The sequence below is a fragment of the Netta rufina genome (genome assembly GCF_964035555.1).
Source record: "Netta rufina genome assembly, chromosome: 1".
Classification (NCBI taxonomy): domain Eukaryota; kingdom Metazoa; phylum Chordata; class Aves; order Anseriformes; family Anatidae; genus Netta; species Netta rufina.
This window is the reverse complement of record NC_140123.1, coordinates 93,155,651-93,180,633: the sequence shown is the minus strand read 5'-3', so window position 1 is coordinate 93,180,633 and position 24,983 is coordinate 93,155,651. Positions and strand designations below refer to the sequence as shown.

The following is a 24,983-nucleotide window of genomic DNA, read 5'->3' as shown; positions in this document are numbered from 1 at the left end:
AGGGTACATTGAGATAATGCTGGCAGGTGGATGCAAAGCAGGTAACTATAACTTCCCCAAAACTGTTTGGACTTATTCCAGGTGTTGAGTCGATGTTTGCCAAGCTCTGAGCTCAGAAAGTGCATGGTCTGGTGTGGCTTCCCCAGTGTGTCCTCAGCTCAGTCATTCCTACACTAAGAGGAAATGAGCCCTTCATCTCTGTTGCCTGCAACAGGTTACTATTACACAAAGCATCTGTGGTTTGACTTGTTTGTTATGAATTCACTGCCTTCCTTTCTCATAAAGAAACCTCTTGATCTTTGAAGTGGGAAAGAGTTTTTTTAAATAAAAGGCTGGTTTCTTTGAATCTAAATTTTTTACCAAGTTACATAAGCTGTAACATAACTGTTTAAAGTTCCCATTATTCAAAAGCATGCCTTTGTCTTGCAGTTATGGTCCACCTTCATCAAATTCTTCAGATCTCTCAGATAATTTGATTATCTCTTAGTTAAAATGACAGAAGAGTACCCCAGTTTATTCTTGTTCAGATCACTACCTATTACTAGAACTATAAAAAAGGAGGATATAAGTCACACACAGTTATATTGCTCTCATCCTGGTGGGAACACAAAAGCCCTTAATAGAGCAAATGTTCTGGAGATGAAGGAGTCCGACACTCTCACATTACTTTTGATCAGCTCCCTCCAAAGTACTCTGAGGACAACATTGTGTCACAGCTTAACAAATTACTATGCATCAGCTGAGCTACGGTCGTTATCAGTATTAACATGCTCTGAAACCATACAACACCTCAAGGAAAGTATTTAAAACAGATGCACATTCTTCTGAGTTTTCTACAATTGCAGAGCATGACTGTTTCATCAAAATGAAGCTTAACTAAGAAATTTTCAACAAACATTTTCAGACAGAAGATGCTGCACCTCAGCTAAGACATAATTTTGAGTAATATGAACAGGGCTGATCTACTGCAATGCAAGACTTTATTTTTCTTAAATCAGTATCAGCAGTTTACAGTAAAAACCCTCTGAGAACATCCCAACAGTGTATGCACATACAGTGTGTACTTCAGTGTACACACACAGAGACACAATGCAAAAGTAGCAATGTATTCAATGCTTAATTTTTTCCTTAGTCTTCAGAGTTAAAGGCTTGTCTAATTCTGCTGTGCTTATCACAGAGTTTGGGAAGGAGAAGTGTAGCCAGCCATGCAAGAGTAACTCATTACAGATTTTTGGTGTTTTTACTTGGATGGGCAGTTGAGCTCCACCTCAGCCACTCTCACTCCCCCTCCTCAAAGGGAAAGGGGGAGAAAATACAATGCAAAAGGCTCAAGGGTTAAGATAAGGACCAGTAGATCACTCAACAATTATTGTGATGGGCAAAACAAACTCAGAATAGGGAGATAATAAATTTATTGCCTATTACTAACAGGCTAGAAAAGTAAGAAACAAAGGAAAGAAACCAAAACACCTTCCCTAAAACCACCCTCTTCAACTGCCTCCCCCCGAGCAGTGCAGAGGAACGAGGAATGGGGGTGTCCCCTGATACTTCGTCTCCACCGCTCCCTCACAGTCCTTCCCTGCCCCTGCTCCCTGTGGGGTCCCTCCCTCGGGATGCCGTCCTTCCCGAACTGAGCCTGGGGGGGCTGCCCACAGGCAGCAGCTCTTCAAGCACTGCTCCCACACGGCTCCGTCCCACGGGGTCCATCCCCCAGGAGCAAACTGCTCCAGCACCAGTCCCCCACGGGTGGGCGGCAGCTCCCTCCAGCTCCAGCCCTCCTGCTGCACTGCTGCACTGACCTTGGCGTCTGCAAGGCTGTTTCTCATTGCTCTCTCTCCCAGCTGCTGCTGAGCAGCAGCAGCTTCCCCCCCCCCCGCTTTCTTAAATATGCTCTCACAGAGGCACAAACATCGCTTATTGGCTCAGCTCTGGCCAGCGGTGGGGCCCTTACCTAACACGGGGCAGCTTCTGGGTTCTTCTTACAGAAACCACCACCATGGGCCCCCACTACCAAAACCTTGCCATGTAAACCCACTACAAGACTATACAGAAAAACTAACCCAGATCAGCAAGATTTGCCCAAGGGTGCTGCAAGTGCTGGCTGATGTGATGGCAGGGCCCCCACCTACCATCTGTACAAAATCTTGACAATCAGGGAAGGTGACCTGACTACAGAGAAAAGATTGTCATAAGGCCAGTCTCAAGAAGAGAAAGCAGCAAGGCCCAAGGCACTACAGGCCCATTGGCTTCACCTCAGCTCAGGAAGAGACACAGAAACCGCCACCTGAAATCTATTCCTAAGCACATGAAGGACAAAAAGGTACAAAGGGACACTCAGTGAGCAATTTCACAGACCTATCACCCTGCCTGACCAACCTCACTGCCCTCTATAAAATGAATTGCTACGGGGATGAGCAGAGAGCAGGGGCTATAGCACACCTTCACTTCAGTCAAGCTTTTGACACCATCTTCCACAGCATTCCTATTTTTGTAGAGCTGGACAAACAGACCATTGGGCTATGCCACTGTACCCAAAAGAGCAAAGATCAATGACAGTGTAAGGCAGAGTGCCCCAGGGGTCATCAGTGGAGGGAAAATTGTTCAACATCTCCACCAAGAACTCACCTGAGGGACAGACTGCACTCTCAGGCACTGCATTAAGGAGCATAGCTGGCATGCTGAATGGCACAGCTTAAATCCAAGGCAACCCTGAAGAAGTGGAAGATTGGGCCAACAGGAACCTCATGCCATTCAATAAGGAGAAGGACAAAGTTTTGCAGCTCAGGTGAAACAACCCCATGTATCACCATAAGCTGGGAAGCAACTGTCAGTTGCTTCTAAGGGACTCTTCAGTTGTTTCCAAAGGACTTCAGGTGATGGTGGACACCAGGCCGAAGAAAAGCCAGCAGTGCACTCGCACTGTGCATACAGTAAACTACAACAGGCTCAAGCAAGTTTATTATCCTTGTCTGGTCAGCACTGGTGAGAGCACACCTGGAATACCGTGGCCAGCTGTGGGAACCCAGTTCAACGGGGACAGAGAGAAACAGGAGAGGGACTGTCAGAGGGCCACCAAATAGGTCAGGGACCTCAAGCTCTGGACCTGTGAGGAGAGGTTGCAGGGATCTTGGCCTGCTTTGTAAACAAGTTTAAAAGGAGAATTCATAGCAACTTACACTGATTTGAAAGCCAGTTACAAATGTAACACACACACAAAAAAAAAAACCTTCTCCATAGAGTCAGGAAATAACAGAAGAGGTAACATTTAAATGTTACGTTTTGTGAAGTTCAGGTTGAACATATAAGACAGCATAGCACACTGTGAAAACACACTGCTCAGAGAGATCATGGATTCTCCATCCTCAGAGGTTTACAGAAGGACCTGGCTGGAGAGAACCCCAATTGATCTGACCTAGTGTCAGGAATAATATGATTTTAAGTAGGAAGCTGTTCTCCATGACCTCCAGTGGTCCCATCCAGCCAGATATTTCTATGACTGTATGATATTAAAATGATTGTGTCCCTATGTACATAGGAATGCTCATTCAGACATATTTCAGCAGAGCAAAAATGTCAGGGGACAGGAGGAGAGAAGACAAAGGGACCCAGCCATGGACAGAATGCCACTTTGTGACTTTTGCCCAGAGAGGTATGCAGGCACCCTGAAGCAAACATTGCCTTGCTTTTGCAGTTAGGTGGGAAGCATGTGCAAGCCTCTTCCCTTCTGTCCCCTAATCTCAGACTAACCTGACTAGACTAGCTGCCAATTCTTATGATGTGTTAATAATACAGTCCAGCAGCAAGTCTGCCTGAATACTCTTTTGGGATATGGAAGAAACTACAAAGAGGTTTTTCTCCTGAAGAACATTTCCTTCTGGAGATATTTTGCGAGTGTAAACTATATGACACTGCAGTACAGGAGACAGAAAAGGCCCAAGAGTTGTGTCCAGCATGTATACATCTTTCAAGGGACCACAGGACAGATGTTCTCCAGACCAGCAAACCCACCCGGCTCGGTGTATCAAGACACACACATACTGGCCAAGGTCCAAAAGCACTATAGCTGTGTTCTACAATTTGACATTCAAACTAAAGAATTCCCTTACATGGGCTAAACTACTTCTGCAATTAGATAGTCTCCTGAGGTGTCATAGAAGCAGCAGTAAATTAGCTGCCAGAGCCCCTGAACTAGGCCCACTGTTTAAACAACATATTGAAAGTGGCCTCAGGCTAGTCTCGCCTTCAAGGCTAATGAGCATCATGATTCCCTCGTGAGAAATCTCCTGACCAATCCTCATTACTTGACTCATTTATCTGCATTTTCCTCCTCGCAGCAAAAAGTGCAGGATTCTTCAGGCTCCCCTTACATTAAACATATCCTGTCCCTTTCTAAGAAGCTTTGTCATTATTTTCCCGTTCTATGCTGGTTCTTATAAGCCAAACAGGAGATCAAATGCTTGGTCTAAATCCCCACAGCTGTGCATCACTGAACTGCACAGTGGAGCCAGCCATTCTTTCAGGTCTCTAAAGAGCTAGCATGCCATATTGCAGGTCTCCAAGCTTGACATCTCTGAACTGCAGGCACAAGCCCACTCAGGACTTACAGCTAAGCATACTTTAAGAGATCTTTATCCTCTCAGGCATGCAAGCACATGAAACAGTTTTTCAGAACTCTCTTCCAGTTTCCTCAGTTTGCACACAACTCTGCCTCTCCCCTAGTAATCGTATCATGTAAACTCAGCTCCTTCAGTGTTTTTTTGTGTGGAAATGCTCTTCTCCCCCACTGTTCCTCCTATTACAAAGGCCTACCAAAAGAAACGATCCTTCTACATCTCCTCATCTCTGATAGGAAAGGGAACTATTTCCACATGTTAAAACTGTGAATATGACGGCAAATAACAAATCACCTGTCCTCCAAATCATGAACATGGATTTAGAAGTCCTAACATAATTAAAAAATAAAAAGTCCTCATATAGCAACCACATTCTGGTCTATGAACCTTTCAGACATATTCACATCACATGTTGTTTCCTCTAGAAATGTAAGGGTAGAAGCAAGCTTTTTTTTTATTATTTTTATTATTTTTATTTTTATTTTTTTAATGAAAGAAGAGACTTAGACCTAAAGTACCTGTCTGCAGGATCTAGGTGCTAGAGACACACAATAAATAACAAAAGGCTCAAGATAAAATCAGGACCCTAAACAGTATGGTGTATACCCAAACCAGATGTATTTTACTTTGACCTTCACAGTTGGATTCTGCCTCTAGGCTTCCAGCATAGCACCCGTTTAGCCTTTTTCTTGCTCCGTGTGCTTCAGATAGGACGTAAAAAGTCAAGAAAATTTCTGCAGCCCAAAATGTTGCATTTAGCTGGGCCTTGTACATCCTTCAAGGTTTTCCTCTCTCTCTCCTTCCACTGTTGGATTGCACTTCCACTGCAGTATTTTTTCAGGCACTACAGAAGATACTTGTGAGTTCTTTTATCTTTGGTCCCTTTCAAAAGGGGTCTCCTGATATTTTTGTCTTTCTGGGAAATATAATCCTGAAATTATTCTTTTTCTACTTATAATCAGGGTAATGATGAACCTGGAAATAAAAGGCCTATACATTTATTAATGGTTTCTAGTATGACTCTTGGAGGAGGATTATATAAACAACAACAACGCACAAACATCATGCAAGCTCAATACTGTCCAGGGCTGTATAGTTACTAAAGAAAACAAGCATTGAGGAAATATGAGAGACAGTATGCTGGGGATTAAGTAGTAGAACATAGAAATTCCTTTTGAAAAGAGATTTAAATTGTGGAAACAAATGAGAAGTGAAAGGAGTAATGAAAAAAATCCAAAGGACAAAATGAGAAAAGCATGATGTAGAAATGTTAAGGAATGAGAAAACTCTGCTAAAATGAAACATTTGAATTGGCAGGTGGTAAGGGAGCTGAGAAGAATAAACAGAACAGCCATAATAAGAGGGTAAGAATATTAGACTAACAATAGATAGTATTAATACAAGATAGGAACAATGAGGAATAGCAAAAAGTGAAAAATCAGTCTGATCTGCATAAGATTTAAGAGACTGCAAAGAGTATGTAGTGAACTGAAAAAATAGGCATAGATAATATGGTTGATGTTGAGGTGCAAAACAAGAGAAACATGGAGGAGCTTATCCACTGAACCAAAATGAAGAATCTTGGTGACTGTACTTAAAAATATACATGCCTGTTTTGACAGTGTGGGAGAGAAGGGTCTAGGGCAGAGCACCACTTGTTTTTAAAAAGGTATTTTCTTGGCAATAACAACCAAAATGACACAAATGTTGCTACTGAGAAAAGAAAGATGAATAGTGAGAATCAGAGGGGAAGAAATGAATTTCTGTTTTTGTTATCTTTAGAACAGTTGTATCTCTCCAAGAGGAAGATAAGGGAGGTAGAAACAGAATTATTGATGAGAATGTGAGCAGACAAGAAAGAAGAAACTTACCTAGGTGCTATGAGCATTCCAATATCACTGGCCAGGAGCAAAAGTGCTGCTGATAGGGTAAATGTAAAGATAACATACAGTCTGGAAACAATACCCTGGACAACCTTCTAAGAGAAGCACCTCAAAACAGTCAAAAACTGAAGAAAATTCAGTCAGTGAGGTTGGAAGAAAGATGAGCTAAAACCCCAGTACCACAATAATGAAGAAGAAGGAAATTATCCAGTGTTAAACACAGCTCAGAAGAGTTGATTCCTGTGTAAGGCAAGAATGTGTGGTAGTAGAATGACACAGAGCAGGAGTGTTAAAGAGCTTTAAGGGCTCATCCCTTAATGCTTAAGGACTATCGTTAAGGTTACATTTTTCACCTGTGAAATCTCTTTCTAACTTAGTGCATTCCTAGCTTGGTGATTTACACTGATTTGTGTCTGGGGTTTCTCTTCCCAGAGGGGCAAAGCAGTCATACGACGGGGGAAGGAGCAACATCTAAAGTGCATAGAATACCACCACCACTTATCTCTGCTACAAGTATACCATCACTGCCCACTCAAGAAAATGGGAATTTTAACCTTCAGCTGTAGCCCAGACAGCTCTAGGGGAGACTTTAAAAACAGCAAAATGAAAATGTTAAATGACTACAGCCAAAATAAGTCACAGGGCGATAACAAGAACAAGGACTAAAGACTCTTCTAGTCTGCTGTCCACAGAATATAAAGAAAGAAAAGAAAGGTGCTTTAGAAAGTAATCTTCTTGCATTCTTGCATGTCTGGAAAAAAAAATAAATAAATAAATGCCAGCTTACATAGTAGGAAACCAAAAAAAATATAGAGAAAGGACAACCAGAAATAAGAGAAGGCACTGATAAATTCTCTGTGAGACTGAAAAATGAAAAGTGTAAGACAAAAACACTGATCAAATGAACTTCAGAGAGTTAAAGTAACATGAGTTATATACTTGTATGTATCTTAGAAGAATAATCTCTGTAGTTGAAGGAAAACATGTGCTTTACATGTACCTTGATTAGTTTCAGCAGCAACTGTTTTTGCTGCAGTTTTAAACAAATAAGGCGTTGTTTATTTCTGTCTTAAAATGGCCTGTAGATCTACTGGAAAATGTTCAGCAATCACCAGTGCTAACTTCAGAAGAGGTTGCTCTTTAGTCATTACTGAATTCCAGTACAGCTCTACTTGCAAGAGTCAAAACTATACTGAAAAAACATTCCACTCCAATCCCACATTTTCACTGACTCAGGCCTCTCTAGGGGAAAAAAAACAGACAGAATCATTTCATGTTCCTAAGTACAAAGGAAGCTTTATTTTTTTCCCCCATTAGGCTTGAGAATTATTCTTTGGACTACAGGGTTTGCAAAGACAGTGCATGCATACAGATAAACATGTGCATGTGTATACCAGAACTACTTTAAAAGAGCATGAAGAACACGAGGAACATGAAGTTGAGCCCTACATTAAAGTGAGAATTAAGACCGTCAGAATAGCTTTCTCTCATGCTTTCTCCCTGCTTATTAATTATTATTCAGCATCTTAATCACATTCAGCTGTGTTTTTTGTTTGTTGTTGTTTGTTTGTTTGTTTTTTTGTGGGAGTTTATGGGGGAGAATATACAGCAGTCTGACTGTCCCCCAAATCTACATGTTTCTATAGCAAAGAGCAGAGACAACATTCCTCAGAACAGGTAATGGGGTTATTTAGCAAGCAAAGAACAGTACTGGTCTCCCTTTCTATTTCCTTTCATGCTGAAGGAGACCCTTCAGTACTGGTCTCCCCTTCCACTTCCCTTCTTCTCCCCTTCATGTTTTCCTCTTTGAAAAAATGGTGTTGTCAGTTTAAAACATGCCTGTTGGCCTGCGTGAGCTGCATTTCCTCAACAGATTATCCCTGATCTCATCGCCCTTGGCAGCATTAGAGGGGTCACATTTTTACACGGATGAACTAGTTGAACAATTTCTTCAAAGTATGAAATAAAAACATTCTTTCCTTCAAAGCATCCGTGCATGCTTTCTTCTTTATTCTGTTTGTTCAGTTTTTCTTTTTAAGTCAATAAACACTTTATACCTTGTATTCATTGCAAGAAAAACAAATTATACTCCATTCCTAGTATCTGCAGTCTGTTTATGGCATCAGCTGCTGAAAATTAAGTATTTCACATGTCAAGGTTTAATTGCAATCCTTAAATGATGTTCTCCGCAGCAAAAGTTCTAACTGTATTTGGCAGGAATGGAGTAGGAAGTGGCATCTCTGATTTTCTTCTGCCAAGCCTCAAAGAGTTGCTGTGTCCTCCTTTCTGGTTCCCTGGAGAGAGACAGTACAGTAAACACCAACTTCCTAGGTACTACATGTAGCAGCCACAGCCACATTTGCAAAGGTCACCTAGCAGTAGGCATTCCTGCCAACTTTCTTACAAATTCAAGTGGTAATCATGAACTATATAATGCAGAGTTAGCTTATAGTTAATAGAGTGAACCTAAACCACATGATACGGCTCTCATTTGTTATACCCATAAAGGGTATAGGAGATGGATAGGGTACTGTGAACATAAGGTAACCTAAAACACACCCAGTCCCTTTGTACAGTCAAAACATGGAACTTCAGCCTTTCTGAAATATGAGACAGCCATTTTTCAATGTTTTTTTTTTCTCTTTGAAACATGTATTCTCATACAAGTCCAATAAAGGAGATTACCTTCAACACTGAGTCAACTTTCATTTCATATTTTTTTGTTTCCTAGACAGACTAATAGGATTATCAGTACTATATCCCGAAATTCATATTCAAAAGCAATAGCAGCCAAACCTTTGCCATGGAGACCAGAGTACTGTGAAGGTGTTGGGTTTTTTTAGTATTTTTTTATGTGTGGTTCTTCAGAAGGCATTAAAATGCAGTCAATAAACTCATCCAGCAGAGAGAGACTATGAAGGAAAAAGCAATGACATGCCTGTAAGAATCCGGAAGGTCTACTTGATCTGATAAAAGAAAAAAGAGGAGGAAAAAAGAAAAAAAAAGATTCCCTTATGGAAATTCTTAATTAGTTAACAAACTAATACATCTGAGGCATGTTGGATTTGTGCACTCATATTCTCATTCGTTAAGAAGAATTTGAAAGTTACCACAGGCTCTTCAGCTCTGTGCTGATAGCCTGCTCCTGCTGCTCCCACATATGCACCCCTTCTTTGCCTCCAAGTCATGCTGCTGTGCATGTCCCTTTCTCTTTGCACTTTCAGAGCTCTCCTCTTCACAGAGGCTCCTGCCAAACCAAGCCCTGCTCCATATCACTGTGGAAGCTGTCTTGTCCTCTTGCATTCTCCTCAGAGGCGTATAGTCATTTCTAAGATCCCTGTTCCTGCACCCAGCAGTGCAGCACCAAAGAGCAGTAACTCCAAAGAAAGTCTTACTGAGCCCCAGGTGAGGACCAAACAGCGCTCCTGAGCCTGAAGATGAAGGCCAACAAAGAGATGGAACAAGTTCAGTGTAAAAGGAGTCCTTGGAAGAAATAAGCTGTTAGGCGGGTTGCTGCTGTGCACATGTAAATTGAGGTTTGGGGGGGATAATAACTAGACAAGGCTCAGACTTTTTTTTTTTTTTTTTTTTTTTTTTAGTAAACAATGGAAGACATAAACCTCATAGACAGGCAACTTTTTTTTTTTTTTCTAGTACCTAGGCATTCCAGATCTGCTCCTCACAAAAATAAATAAATAAATAAATAAATAGATTCTCCCACTAGACTGTTTTTCTTTAAGCTGAAGAGCACAGTATTTTTCTCCAGTGCATTTCTCAGAAAGGCCAGAAACAAACTTGCACAAAACAGTATAAGTCTCTGGCAGACTTGCAGCCTGAAAAAGTTCACCCTCTAAGATTAGCACAGCGATAAGCTTCTCTAATTTGCTGGGCATTATCAACCAGAAGTCATGCAACCAGCTCCAAGTAATATGTATTTTTAATATGCATCATAAGCAGTAGTATAAACTATTACAGATAAAAGAAAAATTGAAGTAAAATGGCCAGATCTTGCCCTTATCAGCAACAAATCAGCCTGGTTTACCTCAATGGGCTCTAAATACAATAAATGAGGGAAGAATCACCTGAAGTTTTTTCAGCTGTTTTCAGACTTCTGCCTCTTGGCTGTCTGCCTGTGAGAGTTTTCGTCTCTGAAACAGCCTCCCTGATGCATTGTTTCCTGAAAACAAAGAATACAAAAAGGCAATCATAATTATTCTCATTGTTGGGTACTTGAAACAAATGGCAGGAGACATAAATTATGAGAAGACCTATAAGCCTGTATCTGATGAGGAATAATGAATTTTTGTAAAGACAGAGAAAAATTGAAGTGCAAAGGCACGTAACAATTTTACACATTAATAATGTAATCACACTTTCTAAGATCATGGATTTTTTTTTTCTTTTTCTTTTTCTTTTTTTTTTTTTTTTTAAGTGGGATCATAGTGTTTTGCCTTAGGACATACTTTATCTGGATCATTTCATCTACTATCATTACCAGGTGACTGTAGGATAACAGTCCTTTAACTGATTGACTTGTTTAACCTTAAAGTACCTGAACTATTTTCTAGCTCTATCCTACAGGAAGACCAACACTCATCACTAAAAACAGTTCATTATCGGTTTTCAAAAGTATGTGTGAGCTTTAAGTAGCATTTGGGGCTTATCATTAGCAGTAACACTCAAAAGGCTAAATATACCCTGGAACATCATGAACTAGCATTACAGTTGCTACTGGAGTTGGTTCTGTAAAGCACAATTCCATTTCACCTTTCTCTAGCCCCAGTAAAGCATTTCAGGGGTCTCCAGAGGCCCAGAAGGATAACAATAAAACCTTATTTTGCCAAGCTGATAGCTGCAAACCTCTCTCAGATGCACTGGGTTTTCCCTCTGGCTTAGATGCCAAGAATATTTCAGTGCTTGAGGACTACTTCACTAGTAACATATTCATTTTTCATGCACATGTTCATCTTTATGTGCCTTCACAGAAGAAATTCAATTTTTCTAAGAATTTTGGGAAAAAAAAAAAAAGAGCTCCAGTTTTAGGTTATTTTTTCATTGGAAAGAAATGGATCACAGAACAGATTATTTAGATCCAGGTCACTGGGAGCAGCGTAATAGTTTTGTTTGTTTGTTTGTTTGTTTGTTTTTCCCGTGGGATGTATACTTCATCCATATCCCTGCTACTATTTTGGAACAAAAAAGGGGCAAATTTTATAAATAAAGGATCATTTCAACACTAGAAAAACAAAAACAACAACAAAAAAAGATCCCATTATCAGATTGCAAATAATCATTAAAAAAAAAATAATAAATCTTTAATTAATCCTACTAACTACAGATAGCTAGATCATCATTTCAAATTCTTTTTCATCCAAGTGTCAATCAGACACTTGGCCTGAAATCTTTGGTTCACATTCAGCCTTCAGCATTTCAGATTTTATTTACTACCTCAGTATATCTAAACTAGAAGCCAGTAATTTATTAGTCCAGGAGGACAGGAAAGGAAGGAAGCTCCATGTCCAACCAGCAGACACTGAGTATAAGTTAAAAAAAATGCAGCTCTTTATAGATTATGGCCAAACATACTTGCTGCATCCAGTCTTCAGGAACTCTGTCACGATCAACATCAGGTTGATAAAGAAAGGTGGATTAAAAAAAAAAAAAAAGCAGGTTACAAATATAAAGACAGGCTACAGGAACTGATTTTGCCATTCATGAGATCATTTAGTGCTTTAACTTTTCAGCATGAATTTGATAAGCAGAACACCACAAAGAAAACAAGGACAGACAGTAAATTCACAGCTTTGAGTTGGCCATGTGGACAATGGGATTCGTTATAAGATTCCTCAGTGTCTCCAAAGGATGGACATAGATATGGACACACAGCTCCATTAAATGACAAGGTTATTTACAAACAGATCCTGGCTGCAGCTTCTAAGCAGGGTGCAGCCAGGAACATGCCTATAACCTCCTTTGTTGAACATCTGGTACACAGATGGACTGGAACAAAACCATACTCTGTGCATTTACCTCCCAAAAGTGACTAATGCCCAGACTTTCACAAGGATTCTATATCCCATCTCCTCCATTTTCCAGTAAACAATGTTGAGGTCTAAGCACTTCTGAAAAATCTTGACCAACGTTGCTAGTTTCCTGAATATCCACTAACTAGCACGTTTTTCTACTCCTACTGTTAAATGAATAGTCTATCAATTCTGGGCAAAGAGATTGCAGCCCCACACAGTTATGAAAGTATCTGAGCAATCTCAGCAGTATGTGCCAGCTCTGAATATGGTGTTTTTAAAGCCCTGTTATAGTTCACTGCATGTTTAATTTTTCATAGTTTATAAATTTATAACTATTGCCTATTTGTGGTGTAGGAAGGTCTGGAATCAGAAGGTCGATATCAGATCATTTTAAGGTCTAACCCACAAATGATTTCTTCTGTGGTGCCAGCTAGAGAATAGAGTCGAGGATGCCTGCAGAGCTTTCTGAGGAAAAACAACAGTCTTCTGTGAGTGGTCAATGCATTCAACCAGAATTCTGAAGTCTGCCTCAGACGTGGAGCAGATACTCAAACACCCACCCTCCCAGTTAGCAATGAGCTACTCCAGGCCCACAGTTTACAAGACCACAGGAGTACCCAACCATGTATTCTTCAGCCACAAGATAAATTTGGGGCTAGTTCTACACGTTGTGCACATGCTCAGTCCTTAAACAAAACCCCGGACTGTCCACGCCCTCACTTTGGCACACGAGATACTACTAGAGTCTTAGGAGCATCACTGGAATAGCTCTCCTGAACAGCACCTATCTCACCCCACAGGGCAGCTGTTTTGTTCATTGCCTTGGAAGACGTTCTGCCTTGGCAGACATGCAACAGAGCCAAACCATGTGGTCTCTGCTGCCGCTTAATTGATTACTGCTCTGTCACTTGCCAGCAGTATTTCCCTGGACTAGGCCCAAAGTATGAAAAGGCTGATGCAAGAAGACCGCAAACAGAGAAGACCATTTCCCAGTGAGGTGCAAGAACAAAATCTCCCCTCTCCTAATGCTATTGCACTCTTCAAATTAACCATTTGTACACTGCAGATCCAGCTAGGTTTCTTTCCATATTGGTGTGCAATTAGTGGTAAAGAGCAGCCTTCTTAAAACTGGAGTATTGATTATGCTAACAGTAGGAACATGGAAAGTAGACAAAGCAATTTTAGAATAGAAGTCTTCGTGTCCATCTTGCCTTATCATTGTATAATGATAGCATAGGTCAGTCTGACTTCTTCAGAGGCACAACTGAGAACCACTTCAGTCTAAGCAGTCCCCTAATAGCTTCCCTTTTTGGAAAGAGAGGATCTCTTTTTAGTCATCCAGAGTTCCTCTGTTCCTATTAGCTCCAGCACTTCCTCTGCATCTTCAGCCTTCTTCATTCCTGTTTTCCCAACAGCCCTAATTTAGTATCTCCATATAGCAACTGTCCCTCAGACTTCAGACACGTATGTCCCTCAGACATACCTCGTCCATAACACACAACAGTTACATGTTTATGACACACTGTACTCTGTAAATAGTGGTGGAAGATTATGTTATAGAGATGTGCATCAATTCACTTCCAAGTGGCTCAAGGTTTTAAGCACCATAATACCAGCAAAGTAAACGGTTTCAGAGGTTGGACTAGGTGATCTTGGAGGTCTCTTCCAACCTAGATTATTCTGTGATTCTGTGGTTCTGTAAACGAATGCAAACTTGGATCCAAGTCAAGATATACCTGCAAATTGACATGGGAAATAATGACTTTTTAAAGAGACCTATTCTCGCAGGCTGATATTTAAAGGTTTTTAAAAGCTATTTACTCAAAGCTACATATTTGGAATAACAAAAATACAGAAAGAAAAAAAATAGATTCTTCAAAAATTCTATAAAATAAGGATTCCAGACACTCCTTTATTTGTATCTATTTCCAACATTTCATTTATTTTGTGTATGTGGCACACAAACAAATAAACATGCACATTGAATGCAATTGCATTGCATACAGATGATTTCCTCTCTATGGAACATTGTATACAGTTATGTTCTGCTCTCTAGGAGGAGTTTATTATGTCTTCTCCAAAAGCAGTTGTTTGTATTGCTCTTACAAGACCCCTCCCGCTATTGTTCATAAGTGCACAAAGTCTACTCACCTGCGCACAGTACAGTCTAAGCCTCATCAGATTCTTAGGTAAATAAAGGGGAGATGAGGGCAGACAGAAACTGCACAACTTGCTGTTTTGTACAAACACGGGCCCGGCTGTGATGATGTGATTGGGAGGATGGAAAGGTTACACATACACCCCATGCAGCAGCTCTCTGATATACATGTGCTGTAAGACTTACCAGCATATGCAGAAAACAGCACATGAGGAACTTTTAACAAACAGTCTGACAAAAAAGACAAATTTTTGCTTGAGATAAAGGCTATGCTGTATCTCCTATACTTCGTGAACTATACACTTCCTCTGACAGGGATTGCTTTGCCCAGAAGTATGGTAATGTATCTTAGCAACAGTGGCGGGGGGAAGGCTTACTGTACTGTAAAAGAATTCAAACAAAATGTATATAGCTGCTGACTGTTATAAATATATCCCTTCCACTCTGAGGGGGTGTTCAATTATACTCCTGGCTTTTTCCCACAGTTCCTTTCTCAGAGGGGCTGGGGCATTTATCCAGCTCTCAGCTCACCCACAAAGAGCCCTAACCACTTGAAATCCCCTTCAGCCTCAGCTCTGACCAGACAGGCCTTGCAGCATAACCCGTTGCTATCCCAGCCGCATCAGAAAAAGCCATTACTGTAGCACCCTGGAGATAACCTCTTCTGAGCCCAGCTGCTGCTCCCCCAGGTGTTCAGCTGCCATCCCTCCAGTGCAGCACTTCCCAGCTCTTCTGTCCTGAGCAGGTGGGGCTACACAGAGCAGGACTGCAATATTTCACCTTCCTACTTGTCAGGCAAGCAGAAAGCTTCCTGCGGCCAGGGAGGTGCAGAGTTTGCACAATTGAGCCTTTCAGTAAGATGCATTGTTTCCCACAAGTAAAACAGAGCAACCTTTATCTATGCCCTCTACTCAAGTTCTCTGTCAGGACAATCCCACTGCTCACTTCCCACTTCCAGCACAGTAAGGCTGAGAGCATGACAGAGCACTTCTCCTCCCTTAGGAGAGCTCTGAGGTGGATGTCAGGGACTGCAACACCTTGTGCTGAAATACCCCAGCAGCACTGAAATGATCTAAGGGATGAGTTACAATGCGAGGAGAAGGGTTCCAGAAATTGAATCACAAGTCAGGGTATAGAAAACAAGTCAGTGAGGAAAGTAAAAGCACCTTTTTTCCTTCAGAATGAGTGTGTGGGTTCCAATCGCCTTGCAAGCATTACCCTTTGCAAGCATCTCTGGTGCTAGCTATGAATAACCAGAGTGCCCTTCCAGCAAAGGGTTTGCTCAGTCTTCCTGGGAGCAAGCACCAGCACGTCCATAAGAAACTTCACTCAAGTTCACTGAAACACTTGGAAACCCTAAGGAGGATTCTTCCTTTGCAGGGAGGGAGGAATCCCTCGCTGAGAGACATCTCCACTTGGAGCAGGTTTACACCCAAGGACAGAACGGGCAGTTGCCTAGGGTGTGCCTAGGACACCAAAGTACCTGGGCAAAGCTGGCCAAGCCTTCCCATCCCCCGAAAGGCCGCACTGGCCTGCCGCTATTAATTCCGCGCATGATGAAGACATTTAAAGCCTTGCAGTCGGTCTTTCTCACAAGCAGGCGTCTGTCGTGCCGGGTTTTATGGCAAGGCGCCGTTGATTCAGGAGATGAATTCCCACACGGACACACGGACACCGCCACCCCACAGCGCGGATCCCCGGGGGGCACGGATCCTCCGCCATCCCCCCGGGGCTCTCGGAAACTTTCCGCCCCGGGGCCGAGCCTCCAAGTTTCGCAGCCTCCGCCTCCCCTCCGGCGGAGGCCGGGCTGCCTGAGCGAGCAGCACAACTTCCCCGGCCGGGAGGAAGGCGAGGAGGAGCTCGGCGCCTAGGGGAGGGGGGAGATGGAGCCGGGGCGTGGGGAAGCCGCTCCCGCCTTCCTCCTTCTCCTCCTCCTCCTTCTCTTCTCGCCGGCTGCTCCAGCCCGGCACCAGGCGACCGCTGCCTCCCTGCCGAGCCCCGCAGCAGCCGGGACGTGCCTCCGGGATGGGGGCGCCGCCGGTCGCCCCCAGCCTCCTGCTGCTGCTGGCCGGCGCCGCGGGGTTGTGCCGGGCTTTCTTCTCGCTGCCGCTCCGCGTGTCCCAGCCGGCCGCCCCCCGGGGGTCGCCGCCCGCCCCGGTGCCGCTGCGGCCGGGGAGCGGCGGGGGCCGGCAGCGGGATGCCCCGGCAGAGCCGGGGGGCTTGGCCTTGGCTTCGGAGCCCGGGGGCAGCATCAACTTTTTGGCCATGGTGGATAACCTGCAGGGGGACTCCGGCCGCGGGTACTACCTGGAGATGCTCCTCGGGACCCCGCCGCAGGCGGTAGGAGTGGGCCGGGGAGAAAGGGGGGAGGATATTCTGGAAGGGGGGAGGATATTTCTGGGGGGTCGCATCTCAGCAGCTGGGTTCTGCCGCCCTCCCCCGTTCCTGCCCAAACGCAACTTTCTCTCGCCGTGCCGTGGCGGGCGGGACGCAACTTCTGCTGCCGAGCCCAGGGGGGACCCCTCTTAGGACGGGACCCCCCCCCGAAGGATGGGGACCCCCCGCTTAGGACGGAGACCCCGGCCCCCCATTGCAAAGCGTCGCGATCGCAGCTTAGAGAAACCCATCCGCGCGGGTGTGTTTCTATTTTCTGTTAAAGCCGCGTCTGGGCGCTCCGGGGAGGGGGGGGGATGTGCTCGCAGTGCCCTCCCCCGGCGAGAATCGCTCCAAATCCTCCGCTGGAGCTGAGCAGCGGGTAGGCAGCGCCAGCCCTGGGAGGGGGGATGAGAAGTTTCCCCGAGCCTCCCCCGCCGAGTCACGGGGCGGCCGAGACGGCTGCTCGGCTGCTCAGCTGAGCCCAGCTCGTTTCCTGCCGGCCCTCGGGGCTTTTCGCCTCCCTTCTTCTCGCAGGCCGAGCCCCGGCCTTGGCCCTGCACAGAAGATTTCTCCTTTCTTCTTCCCGGGCTGCTGGCAAAGAGCTAAGGAATGCCGAAACGCCTAGCCAACGGGGAGCGTGCGGCTGTTGAATGTTTGAGATTCTGTGGGATCTTTACTTCTTTTTTTTTTTTTTTTTTTTACACCTGGATGTAAGAGGGTTGGTCAGATTGTTGCTCCGTGCCATCAGGCTCAACACCTGTATTTAAACAGGGTTGCGTTGTTGTACGATCAATACATGTAGTTAAGAAGAAGCCGACCCCGTCCAATGTATCAAAGCGTGGCCCGATAGCCACAGAGGCTGGGAAATAATCTTTCCCTCCGTGTTACAGGCTGCGTGTGTGGTGAGCTCTGTTAGTGTGGCATCGTGTGGTCTTCATTACTCAGGGGAACATTCAATATTGGTTTCTGCCAGAATCCAGATATCAGGTTTGATTGGGCTAATAATGCAATTCAGTCTGTCTTAGATTAAAAAATAATTTTAGGAAGAAATAGTGAAAGTAAAGGATGTCATCTCCTTACACGTCTACAGGGATTTTGAAAGTGAAAGAAATGGAAAAGGAAAAATATAACAGGCACTTGATAATGTAACTGGATGTCTGCCCTCAGTGCACCTTGAGACTTCACTTAACAGCTAGTATTGCTTGCATTACATGTGATGTGAGGTTTCAGTTAAACTTGCCTCTCTGGTTTTACATCTGAAAAACAGCTCTGAATCCAGCTGCAAAGCTTTTACTATTTCGAACTAAGTTCTGAGTTCTTTCAAAATTAATTATTTAAAAGATTGCTACTGGTGGTTAGCATGTACAAAGTTTTATTCACAGGACGAGGCCCACCAAGGTTGTAAATGTAAGCAAGTAAGGTTATAAATGCATTTGGGTTTCCAAAAAGTCAGACCCCAGTGCGTAGCAACTCAGTAGAGCGGTGTTAAAATTTATTAGCTGCTTTGGGTAAGAATTTGTTATCTTCTTTCCTGCCTGAAACTGGAATACTTTAAGACCACAAATGCGCTTGCTGCTTTTCTGCTCTACAACAAATAGCATAAAGCTGCAAAGCTGCTACAGGCCGGTTCCGCTTGCGTCCTTCACAGTGCTCGTACTAAAAGTAAATATCTTGGTCCTGCCAAGTGCTGGGATCACGTTAAACTCCTTGAGCAAGCAGTCACTGAAGTCAGAGTGGGGCATGATCAGGTAGGAAAGGGATGTTTCTTGTTAAATGTTCCTCCCATTCTGACTTCGCCACCCATCAGAAGCTGCGGTGTACGGTGATGCTTGGACACCTCCCTTCTCCCCTACAGCCCTCCAGCATGGGACTCTTCCCCCAGACTGACTCTTTTTCACCCAGTTCCCTCCCAGGACCACTGAGCCCACATACAGGGCACTGCTGCCCTGACACTTCACCTTGGGGGAAAAGAAATCCTGCCAGTGAGGAAGAGTTATGGAGAAACTGGAGCAGAAAGGTGGGGAGCAGAGCTACCGCTCCACACAGCGCCTTGGAAAGGGGGTGAGCGAATGCAAGCAAGGCAGCAGTGGACCGAGACCAAATAGCGGGTGGTGAAAAAAGGCACAAGATTTAATGTTGTGGTTACAGGACTGCTGGTGCCTGGTAACTTTGCAAGCGTGCATTTAGTGCTGAAAGCCTGCTGTGCCGGTATGGGGATAAACATTTGTTTCACAGGGGACTTTAGCACTGCTGAACTTGTATTACTGCTCAATTGTGTTTGCAGGAAAATTTCCCTTTTTTAATTTCTGCTCTTGGAAGGAAGCTACTATGAAAGAACTTCTCTTTTCAGGTCATTTAAGACATGCAATTTGGCTTTCATTCCAATGCTGGTTTGTCATACAGCAGATAAACACAGTACAGAGCTGAGCTTCACAATGGCAGTTCTGAAATAATTGTTCTGCCAATATGAAAATAGAGTAGTTGTGTGAAGTCAGATTTTTTCTTTTTTTCCAAGGGACGAAATTTGAGTGCAGTCAGTCCAGTTTTGCAAAGTGTTTGCAGCCAAACTATTTCTGACCATTTCCAGTTTTACGATACAGTATCCTAACAATAGATCTCCAGACTAGCTACCAGATCAGTGTCAGCTGTCACTAATTCTCCCCAGCTAATTCTTATTAATTCACATACAGCTCTACTTAGGAATTATGTGAAAGCTGAAAAAGGAAAAAGTTTTGTATTGTATTGAAGAGTGTGATGTATTTGTCTCTTTCTTCAAGGATGTATTGTGTCCTACTTCTGATGGATTACATGCTTTACACCTGTCTGCATTGGTGTGCTTTCTCCAATGCCAGATCTAAATATGAGGTGGCAAGGGTCCAATATGAACTGTGTGCATGGCTCTTACTTTTTATTTCTTTAAATAGTCTGATGGAATACCTTTGCTCTATCTTTTACTGTTTTGCCTGCCCTGAGAAACCCTGTGAGGAACAGAATCAAAGATCATCTAGGGTTTTTTCCACTTTCTTCACCACAGTTCTGTTCATATTAATTTTGCTTCTCTTACAAACTTTTGACAAATGGAATAGTCAAACTCCTAAGGCACCCTGTGTTCTTCACAGCTTTCCTGAAGTCCATCTGGACAGCATTATATCTTAGCAAAGAACCTACTGTTGTCTCATCTTGCCACTTATGTTAGTCTTGATTATATGAAGCAGAGGTAAACCTGCCTGTCTCATTGTATTTCCAAACTGCACATTTGGTGAAATCATGTAAATACTGTAAGTGCAACATCATTGCAAAGGGAGGCTCAGCATGCACCTTCTGAGAGCTCAGAGTCCTCTAGGTGTGCTTTGGTTAGTGGGTACTGAAACCACAACAGGATCTGATTTATGCTCTGAACACACAAGCCCTTTCTGAACTTTAAATCTTTCATTCTATGCATGAGGAGGTTTTGTTTATTGTTCTTTATGGCAGTTTGTTCTGTGCAGGGGGTGAGCATAAACCTCTCCTGTAAGCTTGCTCAGGTTAACATGAGTTTTGGGTCTAGCAGGTTAACGTGAGAGTTGCTGCAAAACACAAACTTCAATTCCATGTAATTGGTGAGAGGTTACCTTTCCTTCAATTTATTCCAGCTATTAGAGAAAAGAAGGATATGTATTAAACACCTTAAGTGTGTCACGGACTCTTATAATTTATAGCCTGATATTTTGAAGGTGATGAACATGCACATTAGCAAGTTCTGAACATGCAGCCATTCTTTCTTAATTGTTAATAGCTCTTATTTCATGAGAGTTGTAAGGAATGAATAGTGTGAGAAAAAAATCAGCTACTTTTGCAATTTTATCACTGCACTGATCTTACTATAATAGGTGGTAAGGGCCTGATTTCTGAAGCTGTGTCATTCTCTGAGAAGCTGAGCTCTACTGTCTTAATTTTGTTGAAGAGTTTACCCTCTTTTCAGATACAAGGATTTTTGAAAATGTTTTGCATCTAGGTTCAAATGACAGAACGCAAGCTCCAACTCAAATCTCTCTTCTCTCTCTCTCTCTTTTTTTTTTTTTGTTGTTGTTTTTAATAGTTACATGTGCCTTTTCTGTTGATTTTTTTTAGCTTTTTATAGAAGCTGAAAGGAGGAAGGCTTGAGGAGCAAAGACAAGTACTGGGGCATATTGGAGTATTTTGAGGTGGCAGCCTCAAAATCCCTCCAGATCCCTCTAATGGAAATACTATGGAAATGCAGTTGGATAGGGTTTGTTGCTGCTGTTGGATAAGTACTATGGATAAATTGGGTAGTTTTGTTGTTGCTATTGTTTTTTACTTGTCTGGGTTTTTTTGTTTGTTTGTTTGTTTTTGGATTGCTGTTGGATCCCAGCAAAATAAAAGGACAAGGACCTGAAAGTTGTAGGAGACAGGACTAATACTGTGGTGTAATGTGGTGAGGCATAATATATTTTTGGCCAAAGACAAAGTAAACAAACATACCAGATTTAGGTTGACAAAAGTGTCCCTGCCTTTACAGATCAACATTCTGGCACCCTCTTCATACAATACCAGTCCTTGCAAAGGGCCTGCATGGAAGTCGTGGAACCTGTACTATAAAAATAGTCCAAACCATGAGTATAGTACAGTTAGTGTTTTGTAGCAAGGCTTTGCCTGGGTGTGTTTTTGAGAGGGTTGTAATGGACTGTGATGTCTATGTGCAGTGACGCTAGAGGGAGGAGGCTCATCATGGCTGTTCCTCAGGATGTGCTCCTCTCCCAGCACAAGTAGGTTCGATTAGAGCCCCACTAGTTTCCCACAAGATTGCTTCTTTTAAGGCACTCACTTTCAGAGCAATGCTGGAAGCTGTTATCTGTGGTCACTGGTCATAACAATCATGCTGGTGGTTCCTGGTGGGTTGTGGCAGAAGGTCTGTTGTGAAGATCAGGGAAGAGGCAAGAGGTGGCAGGTTCATGCTTTTACTGTTCCATGCATTTCATCCCCTACCAAGGCAAAAACATCAGTTCAGTTGGAAAGGGTACATTAGCCAGTGGGCAAATAACAATGTTGTCTACTATGCACGAGTGAATCAGCTGGGATTTACAGTAGGAGTGAGACGAAAACAAGGCAGTGAACAAAAGCCCACATGGAATATGTTTGGGATTATCAAGAAAGGATTTATTTATCTATAAGCTCTGACCAGAGGCCAGTCAGGTCTAGGGACAGTCTTTGGCAAGACCCATTTAAAAATTACTACATTTTGTAGTGGTATTTCTTTTTGTGAAGTGCACTTGTGACTTCGAGTCTGTGCAGACACATTAACTGCTACATTTTGTCTCCACGTTTTTTTTATCTTTGAAATTTTCTCACTTATTGTAGGTGAAGTGAATGACCTGAAATATAATCTGGTCATTGTCAAGTGCAACTACCTTTGAAAGATGAAGCTGAGACAATTATATAGCCCTGCACATGTGCATCTCCAGTATGAATCAAATGCACCACTCTCCCATTTCTTATTTGCTGTAAAATATAGATTTAATCATAATTTATGTAAATAAGTAAAGGAACTTGTTGCTCCTGTTTCTGACCAGATTAGGATTTGAAATCGTCTTCAAAATAAAGGAGGTAGCATTCAGCTGCCCCAGAAAAAGGAAATGCTTTTTCCTGCCATTGATGGGATTGTCATGCATCTTGCTGCTTTTCAGCCTCGTTTTACTATGCAAATCTGAGCTTGTGAAGCAAATGGTGTATGCGTTCTACAGATACCAGGCTGCTGTTAAAATAAAAAAGTTTTACATTTCAATTTGTATCTGTTGGCTCAGTGCCTTTCAAAGCACTTAAATAGTCCAGGACTGGAATAGATTTTATTTGCAGTATTTTGCACATGAGTTCCCTTAGTTTTAAAATACCATGTTAGCTGACTATCTGTCTTCTTTTCTCTGCATATGTCTACATCACAGTCAAAAAAAAATGGCCAGCTGGACCTCTCACTACTACTGCTTTACAGGGCTGCAGCAGGGGAAAGATATTCTGGATCTTCGTTTCTATTTTGTAAGAGTCCTTCTCGAGTAGGTGAAGTCTGTGGGGTACAGTGGAAAGCAAATCAGAAGAAAATAAATGAGCTGGAAAAATCTTATACAAGTAAAAATTAGAATTCATGGGATATGATTAATGTGTCATAATTAAAAGGCTCTTTTGAAGAGAATCTGTTAAGACAGTAATTGCACTCTGCAATCCTTGTTCCACTCACCACTGCTTACTAATAATTTTAAATTGTGAAAAGTAAATTATTTGTGGATTTTTGTCGTCTTCGCTCAGCTTGTGTGTACTAAAATTAGTTGATTTTATTTAGCTTTATGGTTGGTTTATTTTTGTACTTACTAGCAAAAACTGCTGTTAAGCTAGGCTGCATGTGTTTAGGGAAAATGTTTGTCCAGTTTTAATTTAAAAGAGTAAAGGTATTAGTGCTGCAGGAACACTTGGGAAGCTCCTATTTAAAGACCTGAATCAATTCCTAGGGATCTCAAATTGCCTGCTAGCATGGTTTTTTCCCATTATTTTTTTTTTGTTTGTTTGTTTGTTTAAGAAAAAAGACAACTGGGGAGCTAAGAGTAACCTTTGCACTCGAGGGCCAGACCATAAGCCTTCTCTCATTAAAGGCCAGCTCCTGCCATTTGACAGGGGAAAAGCAATCGGACCATTTTGGCAGCTCTCCCTCAGGTGATTCCTTCTGATATTTGCCTGTGGATCTGCGGATGCGAGCCGCCTGGAGGCCGGCACCTCGGAGCCTGCGCAAGACCTCACAGCAGGGCCAGGTGAGGGGATTTTTTCCCCAGCCCAGGCTCTTCCAGTTTCTCACTTCACTGCCATAGGAGTCTGCATGCTGGAGAAGATTGGCCATCTGAGGCTTTTATAGTACTAGAATGGTTACCTACAAAGCTCTGATATGGAAGGGTGGGTCCTGCTCCCCCCGACCTCCCTCCACCACCCCGACATTTTAAATAATATTAGGGAAGAAAGTGTAAGTTTCAAGTGCAGATCTGTTTTCCAAATTACAACTTTGACTGCAAAATCTTTAGAGAGTTTTTTTTTTTTTTTTTTTTTTTCCTCTTACTGTTTTCTACTTAATTGGAAACATAACTTCAAAAATTCCACTGTGATCAGCCCATTAATACAGAAACTTTGACTGTCAGTGTTTGCAGCTTAAGAAATTGATAATTGAAACATCTTTTCAAGACAGAGCACTCTGTACCAGTTTGGAGGAGCTTCAAGGCAGTGTTGTCATACTGCCTAAGCATGATACGGAAAGCTGTGTGCTGACTGGTAGATGTCTGCCACAGGTGAGAGGGAAGTGTGAGGCCTGTCAGAAACTGATTCATCAATCCTGCTGATATTTTCCTGTGAATAACGAGAGTTTTATTTATTATTTCATTCGTTTTTCTTCTCTGTGACTCTCAGGTTGCAAATAAGAGACAGAGGAGTCCAAAGGTGGTCACACTTTCAAGAAGTCTGAGAAATGCTGTAGCAAGAAAACATCTGATGCAGTCACACTGCTTCAGTTTATCTGTCACAGAATAATCTTCTCATTTCTTCACAGATGCAAAGTCCTTCAGGGAATAGCACTATCATTTCACACAATCCGATATGCCAGATTTTTGCATTTGGACTGCTGAGATAAATAATGTATGAAAAAAAAAATCGTAAAAGTTCTCAGCAGCAGTAGTCATGAATGCTGGCGCATGTTACGTGTTCCAGCTAAAGTTAACTTTCGTTGGCTCTCTCCTTATTGTTTCAGAGTTGTCTCGGCAAGTGCCCAAATACCAGTGATATTATCTGCACATTTTTATTAAGGTTTGGAAGCTTTCTTAATGGTGGGTGTGCCCTGCAGTGTTTGCCATTGCCAATAGCCAGACTTTTAGAACTCCACTGGCCTGAGCTTCAGCGTGGG

At 42.8% G+C, this 24,983-nt stretch overlaps 1 protein-coding gene across 1 annotated transcript in view; it reads left to right on the top strand.

The window, feature by feature from the left end:
* Nucleotides 1-16,563: 16,563 nt before the first annotated feature.
* BACE2 (beta-secretase 2) overlaps nt 16,564-24,983 on the top strand; it is a gene marked incomplete at both ends in the record, with an annotated part of 46,095 nt that continues 37,675 nt past the window's right edge. The window contains 2 exon segments of the mRNA XM_084302503.1: nt 16,564-16,643; nt 16,645-17,020. Coding sequence (XP_084158629.1) covers nt 16,564-16,643; nt 16,645-17,020 — 456 coding nt within the window.